At 40.4% G+C, this 16,522-nt stretch overlaps 1 protein-coding gene across 1 annotated transcript in view; it reads right to left on the reverse strand.

Moving 5' to 3' along the window:
• TRAIP (TRAF interacting protein) overlaps positions 1 to 16,522 on the reverse strand; it is a 29,666-nt gene that overhangs the window by 11,618 nt on the left and 1,526 nt on the right. Inside the window, exons 2-6 of the mRNA XM_081302235.1 lie at positions 5,665 to 5,722; positions 4,452 to 4,535; positions 2,516 to 2,555; positions 1,788 to 1,915; positions 469 to 563 (exon numbers count right to left, since the gene is read on the reverse strand). Coding sequence (XP_081158361.1) covers positions 469 to 563; positions 1,788 to 1,915; positions 2,516 to 2,555; positions 4,452 to 4,535; positions 5,665 to 5,722 — 405 coding nt within the window. The remainder of the gene's footprint in view (positions 1 to 468; positions 564 to 1,787; positions 1,916 to 2,515; positions 2,556 to 4,451; positions 4,536 to 5,664; positions 5,723 to 16,522) is intronic.

The following is a 16,522-nucleotide window of genomic DNA, read 5'->3' on the forward strand; positions in this document are numbered from 1 at the left end:
AGCATTTGAAATCTGGAGGCTGATGCTTAGTCTGCCTTCCTAGGCTGCTGTTGCTATGGCAATAGCCTGGGCTGCTAGGATGCTTTAGCAGGTGGGTGTGCCCAAGGAAAGGCTATATAGCAGAGCTGAGCACAGCTCTAGGGATGCTGCAGAGCAAGAGGTGCTGACAGAAGCCCTCAAGGTCAGGGATTTCCTATAGAGAGGTTACTAAAGGGAAAAATCTGCCAGGTCATCTGGCCATAGGCACGGGACAGGAAGGAGTATGGCAAGTACTCCTATGGAAATCAGAAGAGTCCACAGAGGCCAAGAAAGATTTGTGTCCATATGTAGCTGACCTGAGCCCTCCATGTCCTATGGGGATTTGAGCCATAGAGGTGACCCAACTTACTCCCTGCTGCAGTCCTAAGAGCTATACCATCTGGAGGCCCTGGGTATAAGGACACATACAGGCGCCAGCTCTAAACTCACTGCTCCATGGTCTTCATTTTGCTCCTGAGTCGGTGGGCTTCCTCCCGTGCTTGTTTAGTCTCATCTTGTTGCTGCTCCAAGAACTTCATCTGCTTCTAAAGAGTAATCAAACCCAAACATGGTGCTTGGGAGCCATGGCTAAAGTCACTGGAGAACTTTGCTCTAAAACTATCTGATCTTATCTTTTGAAAATGCTGATAACCATATGCCCCCAAAATCCCAGAGGTTAAGTGTGTCCCACTCTGGTCTATGCTTTTTCTGCTAAGAGGCCCTAGGCCCGCTGTTTCTTCACCTCCCTGCCTGGTTCCTCCTGAGGTTTGTCTTATTACAGTCATAATCCAATGTCAGCATATATAGGATAACTGTGGGCAGACAAAATCCTGTGGTCTAGGTCTCATAGTGCATATTGTACAGATAGCTAAAAGAAATTTTGAGCATAAACTCAGGCCTCACCAACAACATCCAAACCCATGGACTAGAGCATAATAGGACAGCTGAGTCAGCAGCAGCTGGCTAGACTGCCCTCAGCATGAGACCATTCTATCTCTGACCTGGGAGTGCTATGACAAACTTCAGCTCTGCAGCTAGGTGCTAGTTTGTTCCCTCCTACTGGCCGGGCCATGTGATCTAGCCATCCCCCAAGCAGGAATAGAGAAACCAAATATCCTGGGGCCTTGTCTGTTCACACGGATGGCTCCCATTCCCTTTCAAATGGCATCCAACAAAGACTGCTCCTGCCTACAAGGCCAGAATATCAATTGTGGGTTCAGATCAATCGCCTCATGTCCCTTGGAGAGCAAGAGGCTCACCAACCTAGGCTGATACAAAATTCATCTGGACCTAGGCTGCTTGCTCTATAGGCTTTGATCTGCCTGGTCAGCTCAGCACAGCTGACTTCAAAGGCCCCTGCTCCTCCCTGGGATGCTGTTTGATCTGGCTCCAGAGAGCAGCCCCATCAAGGACTGGAGTGCTAATGGAAGGTTCTTCAGGCTGGCTCACCAGTGGAGTGTGAGCCACTTTTGGAGACACAGCCTAGCCTCACTGAGGTCTTACTTGTGCCCCTTCTGTGAAGTATTTGGAAGGCTTCACTTCTTCAAATTACCTAGTACAAAATCCATAAGCACACTCATATGACTTTTTTCTTACGGCCTGGATGGGTACAGTATAGGAAGGCCTGGGAAGAAGTGATTTGCCTATATTTTATGAATTGCGCAAACCAAGTAATGACTGAGGCAGAACCAGAATATAAGCCCAGGATAATAAGCCTGACTAGAGGTCTACCTTCCCACCAACTCTGCCCACAGAACCTGGGGACCTACTTTGAGTGTAGAGCATAGCATCTCAGCCTTGCCTAAGGCCTTTTGCAGAGATTCCACAGTGGTGTTGCGCTCTTCCAGAGTGTCTCGCAGAGTGTCGATAATAACCTGGCTGTCCCGTTTCTCTTTTTCTGGAATAGAAGTGGAGGGTAGAGGGAGAGTCCCATCCATTCATCAGAATGAGATCCTGGGCCCTTAAGCTCCTGTACCTCATCCCTGAGTCAGGTAAGAACAAGCCTCAAGCCAAAAAATTGGTTGTCTTTGTCTCTCTCTGGCATGCACCAAATCAGGCAAACTGAGCCCCAGAGCCTTCGTCTAGGAAATAAGCCTTCTTTTTGCTACAACTACTGGGAAGATTTCACTGTTTTCCCATCCCTTGGGTATGGTTAATTTATTATTCCAGAACTCAAGTAGGTTACTGACAAATACAGCATCTGAGCCTTCTCCTAGAGATATTCTGTCCCATCAGGTAGCCTCCCATTCCCCAGCCTGGGTCCTGGGCTAGAATTCTTAGACGAAGAGAAGAGACGCACCTGGTCTAGGCAGATAGCTTCATTCACCTCCTTTTCCTCTCCTTTTCTGCCAGTCACAAGAGCCGGCAATACTCTTGACCGTATAAAGCAGAGAGAGCCTCTGGTTCTGCTAGAAGGTTTGAGGCCTTCCTTCTAGAGCCCCTCCCTCCAGTATCCAAATCAGGAGCTTTCCAGAGCGTCTGTCTCTTGAAAACTCACCTTTCTGGGAAAGCTGGGCTCTGATATTGTCCAGTTCATTCTGAAAAATAATACCCACAATAAACAATATGAATGCATCACAGCTGGTGTCCAGATGGCCTCCCATATGGCTGTGGGAACCTCAGGTTCAGACAATGAGAACTATAGGTCCAGGAAAGCATGGACCCTGGTATACCTCAAGGCCCAAGCTAAGCTAACAATTGAGAGATAAGCATTGCTTAATCTCTGTGTACCTTTTAAACCATAGCTAAGATGGAGAAAACTAATCCCAGAAGCAGGGCCTCAGAACAGAGAAATTTCTGAGTTAGAATAGATGCAAAGGAAGTGAACTAAGTCCACAGATCAGTCTCAACAGCACAAATTTCCATCACTTCCCTGACCCTGTACTAGCCTCACACTCTCTGAGTATCAGTTGCACTCACCAGGGACCCAGAACAGGGACGGCCAAAGACCTTGGGCCACCGCTAGTTCTCTCTACCCTGTGTCCTGCCTGCTTTACAGGCTACCTCCTTGAAAGCTCTAAGGTGACTTTGTGTAATACAAACATTTCAGCTGTAGAATCTAAGAGGAATCAGTAAGGCAGGACAGCTTTGCATTGCTAGATTGAGAGGGTCAAGTGAACTCCTCAATGGCTTGCATATGTTCCAGAACCACAGTAGCAGTACAGAGAAGCTGGGCAGAAGTACATGCAGCTCTTACTTGGAAGTCCAGAGAATTCAACACCCTTATGGGCAATCCTGGTTATGGAGGAACCATAATCAGGAAAATCAAGGTTTTACAGGACTTAAATGCTTGGTCAAGGGTCCATGGTTGTAGTTAGATGGAATCCCAGGCAAACCTTCCTTTAGGCAGGACTCTAGGGCCAGAAGCTTCTGGTTGCTGGGTTGGTCAGTGTAAGCTGAAGAGGTGGGAATAGAAATAGGGGGTAGGGAAGAACATGAAGGGTCTTCCTGAGAAGGGACACCAACCCAAGGCTGCTGCACCACTACCCAGGAAGTTTTCTAACCCCTTTCCAAACTACTTAAGGTGTTGCTTCCCTGTTTCATAGAACTGGCTTTGAAATATGGAAAGAAATAAAGCTGCTTTTGTTGTCTTTATCACAGAGGACACCACTTAAAACTGGGAGCAGTTGAATATACTGGTTCAAAACATAAAAGGTCTACACTCCCAGCACAGTGAGTTCCGAGGACATCATAACACCTGGGGCCCATCGTCAAATGAACTCTGATCTGACAAATATCCAGCAAATTAACCCTCAGGGTCCAGCAATCAAATGTGAAGCTCAGTCTGACTTCCTCAGGAGTTTTCTGCCAATCCAGCCTCCTGATACCCTAAGAAAGCTAAATTTTAGATTTGGGGCAGAAACGGTATAAGTATTGGAAGGAACCTGCTTAGCCCCCGCTGTAGTATGTGTTTCCAGTTGGGCTGAAAATCTTGATTCCAGGGGCTTTGCCCTCTATTACTGGTCCAGGGAAGACCCAGGCATCTGACTCTATACCAAGTTCCCTAGGCAATTTTGAGGCACATGCAAAGTAGGAAATAGTGGACCCATACATCTTTCCTGACTGGGAAGTCAAAGAATTTCCTAATCTGTCACCAACTAACCAGTAGCAAAGTGGAAGGCAGGAAGGCTACAGGCCCTTCATAAGGTAAGAGAACCTTGAGAGAGTCACTCTATCCTTTGGTCAGAATTGCACTGAAATCCAAAGAGGAGGTCTTCCAATCAAGTGGCCCCATTACCCTTTACAGTATATTTCTCTGATGACCGTGTCTCATCATCATTTACCCTCCGCTCTACTTGCCTCTGCCTAGAAATCTCTACCAGTCTTTCCTCCATAACCCTATCTCTATACTCTAGGAACCTTCCCTGTGTAGGAGTAGAAAGTGAACTCCCACAGAAATTGGAGTTCAGTGGAATGAGACACATTCTGGATACCTTTAAGAATTCTGCATCCAAGACACTCTCCTCCTCCTGGGCAAGGTCAAAGAAGAGCTTATTGATAATGGTTCTTTTGCCAACCTGGATGGGAAAACAAGATAGAGTATGACTTTCTTGCTGGGTCATGGGCAAGGAGAAAAGTTTGTACATGAATCCAACTGCCTGCCTAATATGTATACCAGGTCTGTTTCCAGACCTAACTTTTCAAAGTAAATGTTTTGAATTTAGAAGACCCCTTCATTCCTGCAGGTACCCCAAGATAGGACTTGTTTGGTTGCTGAAGTCATATCACTACAAACACACACTGAAAGGCTAAGGTTCGTCGTCGGAGATTAAAACGCACACACAGAGATAGCAGTGACAAAGATGAAGCACCTTATTGCAAGCTGGTGCTAGCTTATATAGAAAGTGAGAGTCAGTTATCTTAAACCAGGAAGCTCCCGGAGTCAATCATAGTAAAGGTCAGGTCATCACCTACGGTGCACGCACATCCGCCCTGCATAAGATTCATGGGGGGTACGAACTGTTCACGATCACAGAAGACGGGAGGACCAATTAGAAAATTCTCAAAACAACTTGTCATCCACCCACTGGCAACTTGCCCGCTGCCATGTTGCATTAGGGGCTCCTTATCTGTAAGGCCCAGGGAGTTCTTAGCTGCCCACTGGCAATTTTCCCGCCGCCATGTCTGAAAGGCCCAGGGAGTTCTCAGGGAGACTCCCAACACTCACAATGAGTGCTCAAAAGGCATTCAACTCTAGGTGCTGGAGCATTTTCTAAAGACAGAAAAAGAGGGCTGGGGATGTGGCTCAAGTGGTAGCAGGCTCGCCTGGCATGCATGCGGCCCGGGGTTCAATCCTCAGCACCACATACAAAACAAAGATGTTGTGTCTGCCGAAAAAAAAACTAAAAAATAAATATTAAAAAAAAAAAATAAAGACAGAAAAAGAGCCAAATATATCCAGGTGAAGACTGGCTCAGAAAAAAAAAAAAAAAAAAAAAAGGACCGGGCCAAGTGACAAGTCAATTCCCTGTGGGTGTACAATAGATCCCAGAGCAACGCAAAGGCATACATGAGACTCAACCTGCCCAAACCAGGAGGGTGAAAAAGGGTCATAATTACTATTTGGTTTTAGAGATCTTTCTACATTCTTGCTTCCTAGCAAGAAGACTAGGTCCAGTTGAGGTGGGCCCATCCCCATATTCTCACCTGGATTCGGCATTGTGGGCAAGTCCGACTTGGTGCTGTCTCAAACCACTGAATTAGGCTGGAATGAAAGTAGAACAACAGATATAAGGGTCAGGCAGCCACCAGATCAAATCACCCCAATGCCTGCCCACACAGGAGGACATGACAATAGTTGCTCACAGCACTTCCCACAGGCCTAACTGGTACTTGACACTCAGACCAACTGGCCATTTCTGGCCCTGTAGTATTAGCCTGAAGCTGTTCTGCCAAACTTCTGGGCCTTGACTGGGATAGAGTGACAATCAAAGCCCAGAATCTATCGTAGATAGGGACTCTGATAATACACTTACTTTAAGCTAGGACCCCAAAGGCTATACTTAGATGGTACAAGTAAATAGAGGTTAGCTTTCTATCTATCTGTGTGGTCCATCAAAACACAAATCTTAAATTTACAAAGTCTTCTCTGGAAGATAATACCATCATCCTAGGTATCCACTTTTGAATAACATGTACAACATATAATCTAAGCCAATCAGGCACAGTAGAATATAATACGCAAGGAGAATGAATGAAACAACTAAAAATCATTACGGATAAATCAGAAAAGTATAACACATAGGCAAATAAATCAGATGCACACAAAAAAATACATTTTGTAAAATTCCATTTACATAAAGGAAAAATATAGGCAAAATTCATCTATATTCTGAAGACAGTGGTTTCCTTCATATGGGGGACTTAAGGAGGGTTAGGTTGGTAGGAGTAGTTAAAGAGTATATAAAGACATTTCTAGATCTGATAATACTATGCTTCCCTTTCTTCCTTTCTTCTTTTTTTTAAATTTTGTTTTCAGTTCTGGGGATGATCAAATACAAATCCAGCGCCTTGCACATATATACTAAGCAAATGTTCCACCACTGAGCTACATCCCAAGCTTGTTTCTGGATCTGAATTCTAGCTATGTGAATATGTTGTTTGTGAAAATACTGCAGGCCATACACTGATTATATGTATATTTGTCTATAACTACATTATACTTCAATAGAAAAAATGTTGTAAAAAGTAAGCAGGCATGCAGGAAAAAAGCATATGTCCACAGACATGTATTAGAATTGTCAGACACACACCAAACATATTATGTTTTAAAAAATAAATATCAGTACAGAATCAGAAGCTAAACAGCAACATAGAAAAATTTTATTTTGTTTATCTATTTTTATGTGGTGGTGGGGATCGAACCCAGTGCCTCACAACATGCTAGGTGAGTGCTCTACCACTAAGCCACAACCCCAGCACCAACACAGCACAATTTTAAAAGAACCAAACAAAGCCAGATACAGCAGCACATGCATGCAGTCCTAGCTACAGGCAGGTAGATTGCTTGAGCTCACAAGTTTGAGACTAGCCTGGGCAACATAGTAAGACTCCATCTCAATAATAAAAACAACAAAAAGAACCAAATGGAAATCCTAAAACTGAAAACCAGCCAAAACTTAAGTCAATGAGTGGGTTTAATGGCAGTTTAAACAAAACTCAAGAATTAGTACAATGAAAGATAAATCAGAGGAAACCTCAAGAATTAAAGACAAAAAAATGTAGAGATGATAAGAGACATAGAAGATACTCAGAGAAGCGCTAGTAAATGTGTAAATGGAAGTTCTGGAAAGAAAGTGGTACGAACACTACCTCCACCAAAAAAGTTCACATCCTAACCCCTAAAACCTGTGAATATGTTAGCTTATTGTAGCAAGAGGAAATCTGCAGATGTGATTGAGTTAAGGATCTTGAGATGGGAAGGTTTTGAACCCAGGGGTGCTTAGCCATTGAGTCACTTCCCCAGCCCTCTTTTTATATTTTATTTAGAGACAGGGTCTTACTGAGTTGATTAGGGCCTCGACACGTTGCTAAGGCTGGCTTTGAACTTGAAATCCTTCTGCCTCAGCCTCTGGGATTACAGGTGTGCTTCACGGGACGGGAAGGGTTTTGCTTTATTTTGTTTGTTTTGTTTTTGTGGTGTAGAGATTGAACCCAGGACCTCACACATGCTAGGTAAGTGCTTTATCACTGAACTGTATCCCCAGCGCTGAGGTGGGGTAATTATCACAAGGACCCTTATAAGTAAGACAGGAATGTCGAGTCATTTAGAAAGGTTTGATGGTATAATGCTATTGACTTTGAAGATGGCAAAACGGCCATGAACTGAGAAAGGTACCCCTACTCATGCTTAGAGTTTAACCTAATAAGACCTAATGTAAGACTTCTGACCTCGAGAACTACAATGCAATAAATTTGTGTTGTTTTAAGCAATTGAGTTTATAATAAATTGTTATAGTATGTGAGAAGCCCTGGGTTTAACCCACAGCACCGCCCCCCCCCCAAAAAAAAGAAAGAAAACAGAAAAATAAATCCTGACATATGCTACAATTAACATGGATGAACCATGAAGACATTATGCTAAGAGAAGTAAGCCTGTTACAAAAAGGTAAATATACTATGATTGCACTTAAATGAAGTACTTAGAGAAGTCAAAGTTATAGAGATAGAAAGTAGAAAGGTGATTACCAGGGCTTTGGGACAGGGAACAATTGGGAATTACTGTTTAGGGAGTATAGAATTTCAATTCGGGAAAATGAAAGCTTTTTTATTATTTTTTATTTGGGGGGGGTACTGGGAATTGAACTCAGGGGCATTCAACCACTGAGCTAATATCCCCAGTGCTATTTTGTATTTTTATTTAGAGACAGGGTCTCACTGAGTTGCTTAGTGCTTCGCCATTGCTGAGGCTAGCTTTGAACTTGCAAATCCTGCCTCAAACTTCCAAGCCACTGGGATTATAGGCATTGCAACACTGCACCCAACCAAAGGCTTTTTTAAAATACTGGTCATTAAGGAGCGAATATACTTTCTTCTCAGCAGCACACAGATCCTTCTCAGTAGCACACAGATCCTTCTCTAAAATAGACAATATCTTTTTTTTTTTTTTTTTTTTTTTTTTTGGTGGTGGTGGTGGTGCTGGGGATTGAACCCAGGGCCTTATGCATGTTAGGCAAACACTCTACCAACTGAGCTATATATCCCCAGCCCCTAAACTAGACAATATTTTATGCCACAAAACAACTCTTAACAAATACCAAAAAAAAAAAAAAAAATAGAGTTAATACCTTGAATTCTATCAGATCATAATGGAATGAAATTAGAAATCAATGATAAAATAAAAACTAGAAGCTACTTTTAACATCTGGAGACTAAATACACTATTGAATCACAAATGAATAGCAGAAGAAATTAGGGATGAAATAAAAAATACTTAGAAGTAAATGAGAATAGTGATAAAACATGTCAAAATCTTAGCACTATGAAGGCAATACTAAGAGAAAAGTTCACTGCATTGAGCTCTTTCATTAAAAGATAGAAAGTCAACAAATAAAGACCTAACATTACATCTCAAAGCCCTAGAAAAAGAACAAATCAACATCAAAAGCAGTAAAGACAGGAAATAATTAAAATCAGAGGTGAAATAAGTGAAATTGAAACAAAAGAAACAATTCAAAAAATGGACAAAACAAAAAGTTGGTTCTTTGATAAACCCTTAGACACACTAATGAACAGAAAGAGAAAGAAAATTCAAATTACTAAAATTTGTGATGAAAAAGGAAATATCATGATGGACACTACTGAAATACAGAAGTTAATCAGAAACTATTGTGAAAATTCATACTTCAATAAAATAGAAAATCTTGAAGACATCAACAAATTTCTAGAGACATATGACCTACCCATATTGAATCAGAAGGACATATATGATTTAAACAGATCAATTTCAAACAACAAAATAGAAGATTTCATCAAAAGCCTATCAATTGGGGCTGGGGATATAGCTCAGTTGGTAGAGTGCTTGCCTTGCATGTACAAAGCCCTGGGTTAGCTTCAGGACCAGACTGATTCTCAGCCATGTTCTACAAAACCTTCAAAGAATAATTAACACCAATACATCAAGGAAAGAAAACTTCAGACCAATATTCTGATGAACATAGATGCAAAAATTCTCAATAAAATTCTGGCAAATTTCAAATAAAAACATCCTTAAAAGATAGTGCACCATGATCAAGTGGGGTTCATCCTGGGGATGCAAGATTGGTTCAACATATGGAAATCAATAGACGTAATTCATTACATCAATAAGACTTAAAGATAAGAATTATATGATCATCTCAAAAGATGTAGAAAAAGCATCTGACAAAATACAGCACCTCCTGGGGCTGGGGTTGTGGCTCAGTGGTAGAGTGCTCACCCAGCACATGTGAGGCCCTGGGTTTGATTCTCAGCACCACATAAAAATAAATAAATAAAGATACTGTGTCCAACTACAACTAAAAATTAATTAATTAATTAATTTAAAAAATACAGCACCCCTTCATGCTCAAAATACTAGAAAAACTAGGGATAGTAGAAACATACCTCAACATTATAGAAGCTATATATTCTAAACCCAAGGCCAACATCATGCTAAATTGAGAAAAATTGAAACAGAAAATAAGAAACAAGAAAAGTTCTTTTCAGAAGAACTCAAACTATCACTATTTGACAACATGATTCTATATTTAGAAGATCCAAAAAATTCCACCAGAAAACTTTAAAACTAATAAATTAATTCAGCAAAGTAGCAGGATATAAAATCAACACCCATAAATCAAATGTGTTCCTACACATCGGTGATGAATCCACTGAAAGAGAAACTAAGAAAACTACCCCATCCATTCACAATAGCCTCAAAAAAAAAAGAATCTGGGACTTAATCTAACAAAAGAGGTAAAAGACTTCTACAATGAAAATTACAGAACACTAAAGAAAGAAATAAAAGAAGACCTTAGAAGATGGAAAGCTCTCCCATGCTCTTAAATAGGCAGAATTAACATTATCAAAATGGTTATACTAGCAAAAGCATTATACAGATTTAATGCCTATTAAAATCCCATTGACATTCTTCATAGAAATAGAAAAAGCAATCATGAATTCATTTGGAAAAATAAGAGACCCAGAATAGCCAAAGCAATCCTTAGAAAGAAAAATGAACAGGAGGCATCACAACACCAGACTTTAAATTATACTACAGAGCCATAGTAACAAAAATGGCATGGTATTGGCACCAAAAGAGATATGTAGACCAATGGTTCAGAATGGAAGACACAAAGAAACCCACATAAATATAGTAATATCACACTAGACAAAAGCACCAGAAACATACATTGGAGAAAAGATAGTCTCTTCAATAAATAGTTCTGGGAAAACTGGAAATCCGTATGTAGCGAAATGAAATTAAACCCCTATCTCTCACCCTGCACAAAACAACTCAAAGATACTAGAACAGAGACCCTGCACTTAACAGAATAAAAAGTAGGCCAAATCTTCACCATGTTGGCTTAGGAATTGAATTCCTTAACCAGACTCCTAAATCAAGAATCAATAAATGGGATGGAATCAAACTAAAAGGATTTTTCACAGCAAAGGAAAAACTCAATAACGTGAAGAGAGGAAACTAGAGAATGGGAAAAAATAAAATCTTTACCACATGCACCTCAGAGAAAGCATCAATCTCCAGGATATATAAAGAACTCAAAAAACTTACCACCAAAAAAAAAAAAAAAAAAAAAACCAAATAACTCAATCAATAATTGGGCTAAGAAATTGACACTTCACAGAAGAAATATAATTGATCAACAAATACATGAAAAAATGTTCAACATCTCTAGCAATTAGAGAAATGCAAATCAAAACTACACTGAGATTTCAACTCACTTCCATCAGAATGGCAATTATCAAGAATACAAGCGCCAGGTGCAGTGGTGTAAGCCTGTATTCCCAGCGGCTCAGGAGGCTGAGACAGGAAGATCATAAGTTCAAAGCCAGCCTCAGCAACTTAGTGAGGCACTAAGCAACTCACTAAGTGAGTTGGCACTTAGTGGAACTAAGTGAGACCCTGTCTCTAAATAGAACACAACAGAGGGCTGGGGATGTGGCTCAGTGGTTGAGTGCCCCTGAGTTCAATTCCCAAAACTAAAAAAAAAAAAAAGAATACAAGCAACAGTAAATGTTGATGAGGATGTGGGGAAAAAGTACACTCATATATTGCTGGTGGGGCTGCAAATTGGTGCAACCATTATGGAAAGCAGTATGGAGATGCCTCAGAAAACTTGGAATGGAACCACTATTTGACCCAGTTATCTCATTCCTTAGTTTATATCCAAAGGACTTAAATCAGCATTCTACAGTGACTCAGCCACATTAATGTTTATAGCAGCTCAATTCACAACAACTATGGAACCAACCTAGGTGTCCTTCAACAGATGAATGAATAAGGGAAATGTGGTATATATACACAATGGAATATTACTCAGCCTTAAAGAAAAATAAAATTACAGCATTTGCTGGTAAATGGATGAAGCTGGAGAATATTATGCTAAGCGAAATAAGCCAATCCCAAAGAACCAAAAGCGGAATGTCTTCTCTGATATACAGACACTAATTCACAATGTGTGGGGCTAGGGAAGAATGGAAGTACTCTGGATTAGACAGAGGGGAGTGTAAGGAGGGGAGGGGGTGTGGAGGTAGGAAGAATAGTAGAATGAATAGGAAATTATTACCCTATGTGCATATGTGATTACACGATCAGTGTAGCTCTACATCATGTACAACCAGAAGAATAAGAAGTTATACTGCATTTATGTATGTCAAAATGCAGTCTTTTGTCATATATAACTTAATTAGAACAAATTTTAAAAAGAAATTTAAAAAATAGTTGTTGAAAAGATTTTATTCATCTGTATGCAGGGTATGAAGAATTAAGAGAATACAGGGCTTTGTTCTTGGTTTGGAAGATGCTATTTAATTGGAGCTCTCTGTTCAGAAAGCAATAACTTTTTGCATCTCAATCCTGTGGAGCTGAACCCTAAGATGAATAGTTTGTGTGGGTAAAACGGAGATTTGGAATTGAGCTTCATGCCTATAAATGTTTCCCAAATAATTGTATGCATATGAACCTGTATAATAAAAGTATTCTCCATAGAATCATGAAAAAAAAATAGTGGTGATGGTTGCACAACGATGTGAATGTGCTTAATGCCAAAGAATTGTACACTTAAAAACTATTCAGGGGCTGGGGCTCAGTGGTAGAGTGCTCATCTTGCATGTGTGGGGCCCTGGGTTCGATCCTCAGCACCACATAAATAAAATAAAGGTATTGTGTCCAACTACAACTAAAAAAAAAAAAAAAAAAAATATATATATATATATATATATATATATATATATATATATATATATATATATATATAAACTACTGAGAGCTGAGGTTGTAGCTCAGTGGTAGAGCACTTGCCTAGCATGCATGGGGCACTGGGTTTGATCCCTCAGTACCACATAAAAAAAATAAAAGGGCTGGGGTTGTGGCTCAAGTGGTAGAGTGCTCACCTAGCACACGTGAGGCACTGGGTTCAATCCTCAGCACCACATAAAAATAAAATAAAGATATTATGGGGGCTGGATATATGGCTCAAGCGGTAGTGCGCTCGCCTGGCATGCATGCGGCCCGGGTTCAATCCTCAGCACCACATACAAACAAAGATGTTGTGTCCGCCGAAAAAACTAAAAAATAAATAAAATTCTCTCTCTCTCTCTCTCTCTCTCTCTCAAAAAAAAAAAAAAAAGATATTATGGCCACCTAAAACTAACTAACTAACTAAATAAATAAATGGATAGATAGATAAAAGGTTTCACATCCATCTATAACTAAAAATATACTTTTTTAAATTATTGAAGTTGGGCATGGTGGCACACGCCTGTACTCCCAGGGGCTTGGGAGGCTGAACAGGAGGATCACGATTTCAAAGCAAGCTTCAATAACTTAGCAAAATCTTAAGCATGTTAGGGAGATCCTGTCTCAAAATACCTAATAAAAAGGGATGGGGATGTGGCTTATTGGTTAAATACCACTGGGTTCAATCTCCAATACCCAAAAAAAAAAAAAAAAAAAAAAAAATTTATTCAAAGGAGCCAGGCACAGTGGTACAGGCCTGTAATCCCAGCTACTTGGGAGACTGAGTCCTACAGATGTAGCTCAGAGGTAGAGTGCTCCCAAGTTCAATCTATAAAAGGACAAAAATAAATAAATGAAAAATGGTAGTTTTTATGACATGCATTTGTGCATATTTTGCCAAAATTAAATTTAAAAAAGGCATGGAGGTGTGTGCCTGTAATCCCAGCAACTCAGGAAAATGAGGTAGGAGGCTCTCAAATTCAAGGCCAGCCTTAGCAATTCAGGGAGGCCCTAAGCAATTTAGTAAGACACCATCTAGAAATAAAACAGAGCCGGGCGCAGTGGTGCATGCCTGTAATCCCAATGTCTTGGAAGGCTGAGGCAGGAATATCACAAGTTCAAAGCCAGCCTCAGCAACTTAGCAAGTTGCTAAGAAACTCAGTGAGACCCTGTCTCTAAATAAAATACAAAATAGGGCTGGGGATGTGGCTCAGTGTTGAGTGCTCCTGAGTTCAATTCCCAATACCAAACACACACACACACACACACACACACACACACACACACACACAATAGAAAGGGCAGGGGATAGCAGGATTCCATGGCACATGCCTATAATCCCAGTGACTCAGGAGGCTGAGGAAGGAGGATTGCATGTTCAAAGCCAGCCTCAGCAATTCAGCAAGGCCTTAAGCAGCTTAATGAGTCCCTGTTTCAAAAGGGAAAAAAGGGGCCTGGGATGTAGCTTAGTGGTTAAGTGCCCCTGTGGGATGGAGGGAAGGAAGGAAGGAGGGGAGGGAGGAAGGAGGGGAGGGAGGAAGGAAGGAAGGAAGGAATGAACGAACAAAGGGAGGAAGAAAGGAAGGGAGAAAGGGAGGGAGGGAGGGAAGGTAGTAAGCAAAATGTCATTTTAAATCCACTAGGATAGCTGTTATCCAAAAATGGAGGGCCATGTGTGTGGCTCAGTGGTAGAGCAAGTTCCAGGTGTATAAGGCCCCAGATTCAATCTCCAACACTGAAGAAAACAAAAACAAAAACAAGATGGAAAAATGACAAGTGTTGTAGAAACCTCATGTATTTTTGGTGGGAATTTAAAAAGATACAAGTAGTAGTATAACTCAGTTGTTGTAGAGTTCATAATTGTCCTAGGTTAATCCCAACACCAGAAATCATAATAAACAAATCATAAATGAATAAACAACATCGAAATAATAAACAAAATGAAAGAAACTAAAGTGATGTTCAAGATCAGCCTGAACAACATAATTAGACCCCATCTCAAAAAGGGGAAAAAAAATAAAAAAGATACAGTTGCTATGGAAAATAGTATGCAATTCCTCAAAAGCTAAAAGCTAAACATAGAATTCCCATGTATCAGCCTATCCATTCCCAGGTATATATCCAAAAAAACATATAAGCCCATTACATAGATGGCTGAATAAACAGAGAAAATACCAAATTCCTTACAAAGAATTCCAAATAGTGTAGAGCTTAGTTCCTTTCTACTTGAGTATGAATTGGTCCTGTAACTTGCTTCTAAAGAACAGAATTTTGAAAGAAAAATAATAACTTCATGATGGAGAAATCTGGTAGATACCAGCTTAACTAAGGGATCATGGTTAATACCATCAGAGATAAGTATGTTGTTAGCATGTACCCCTCAATAAGATACCATGAGAAGAGCACCTTGCCTCTATAGCATACTTCCCCAAAACCTATAATCCCAGTCAAATCATGAGAAAATATCAGAAAAACTCAAGTTGACAGACATTCTACAAAATACTTGACTGGGACTCTTCATTAAAAAAAAAAAAAAAAAAAAACTGGGGCTAAAGTTGCGGCTCAGTGGTAGAGTGCCCGCCTAGCACGTGCAAGGCCCTAGGTTCCATCCTCAGCACCACATAAAAATAAATAAAATAAAGGTATTGAGTCCAACTACAACTAAAAAATAAAAAATAAGTTAAAAAAAAAAAAAACTGGGCTGGGGTTGTGGCTCAGCAGTAGAGTGCTTGCCTAGCATATGTGAGGCCGTGGGTTCGATCCTCAGCACCACATAAAAATTAATTAACTAATTAATTTAAAAAAAAAACATGCTGGGTGAGGTGGCTCATGCCTATAATCTCAGCAGCTTGGGAGGCTGAGGCAGGAGGATCTCAAGTTCAAAGCCAACCTCAGCAATGGTGAGGCACTGAGCAACTCAGTGAGACCCTGCCTCTAAATAAAATGTAAAAAATGGGCTAGGGGCTGGGGATGTGGCTCAAGCGGCAGTGCGATTGCCTGGCATGCATGCGGCCCAGGTTCTATCCTCAGCACCACATACAAACAAAGATGTTGTGTCCCCCGAAAACTAAAAAAAATAAATATTAAAAAATCCCCTCTCTCTCTTTTTTTTTTTTTTTTTTAAATAAAATGGGCTAGGGATGTGGCTCAGTGGCTTAAGTGCCTCTGTGTTCAATCCCTAGTACCAGAAAAATAAATAAATAAATACTACCTGTACTATCTTTACAACTTGTCTGTAAATAAAAAATTATTATAAACAAAAAGTTTATTACTCAGAAAACAATAATGTAGAAAGAGTGTGTTAGGGGGCTGGGGTGGTAGCTCAGCAGTAGACTGCTCCTCCAGCACATGGGAGGCCCTGGGTTCGATCCTCGCACCACATAACAACAAATAAATAAAGAGGTTGTGCCCAGTTATAAATAAAAAATACATTAAAAAAAAAAAGAGTGTGTTAGTATTCTAAACTCTGAGTTACCTGGCAAGTGAAAAAGGTGTTGATTAATTTTGAATTTGGTATGTTAAGACTATATATAGTATAATTACTAAAAGAATGAAAATGGGGTATAT

Source organism: Spermophilus citellus, assembly GCF_964194105.1.
Source record: "Spermophilus citellus genome assembly, chromosome: 7".
In the NCBI taxonomy this organism is placed as follows: domain Eukaryota; kingdom Metazoa; phylum Chordata; class Mammalia; order Rodentia; family Sciuridae; genus Spermophilus; species Spermophilus citellus.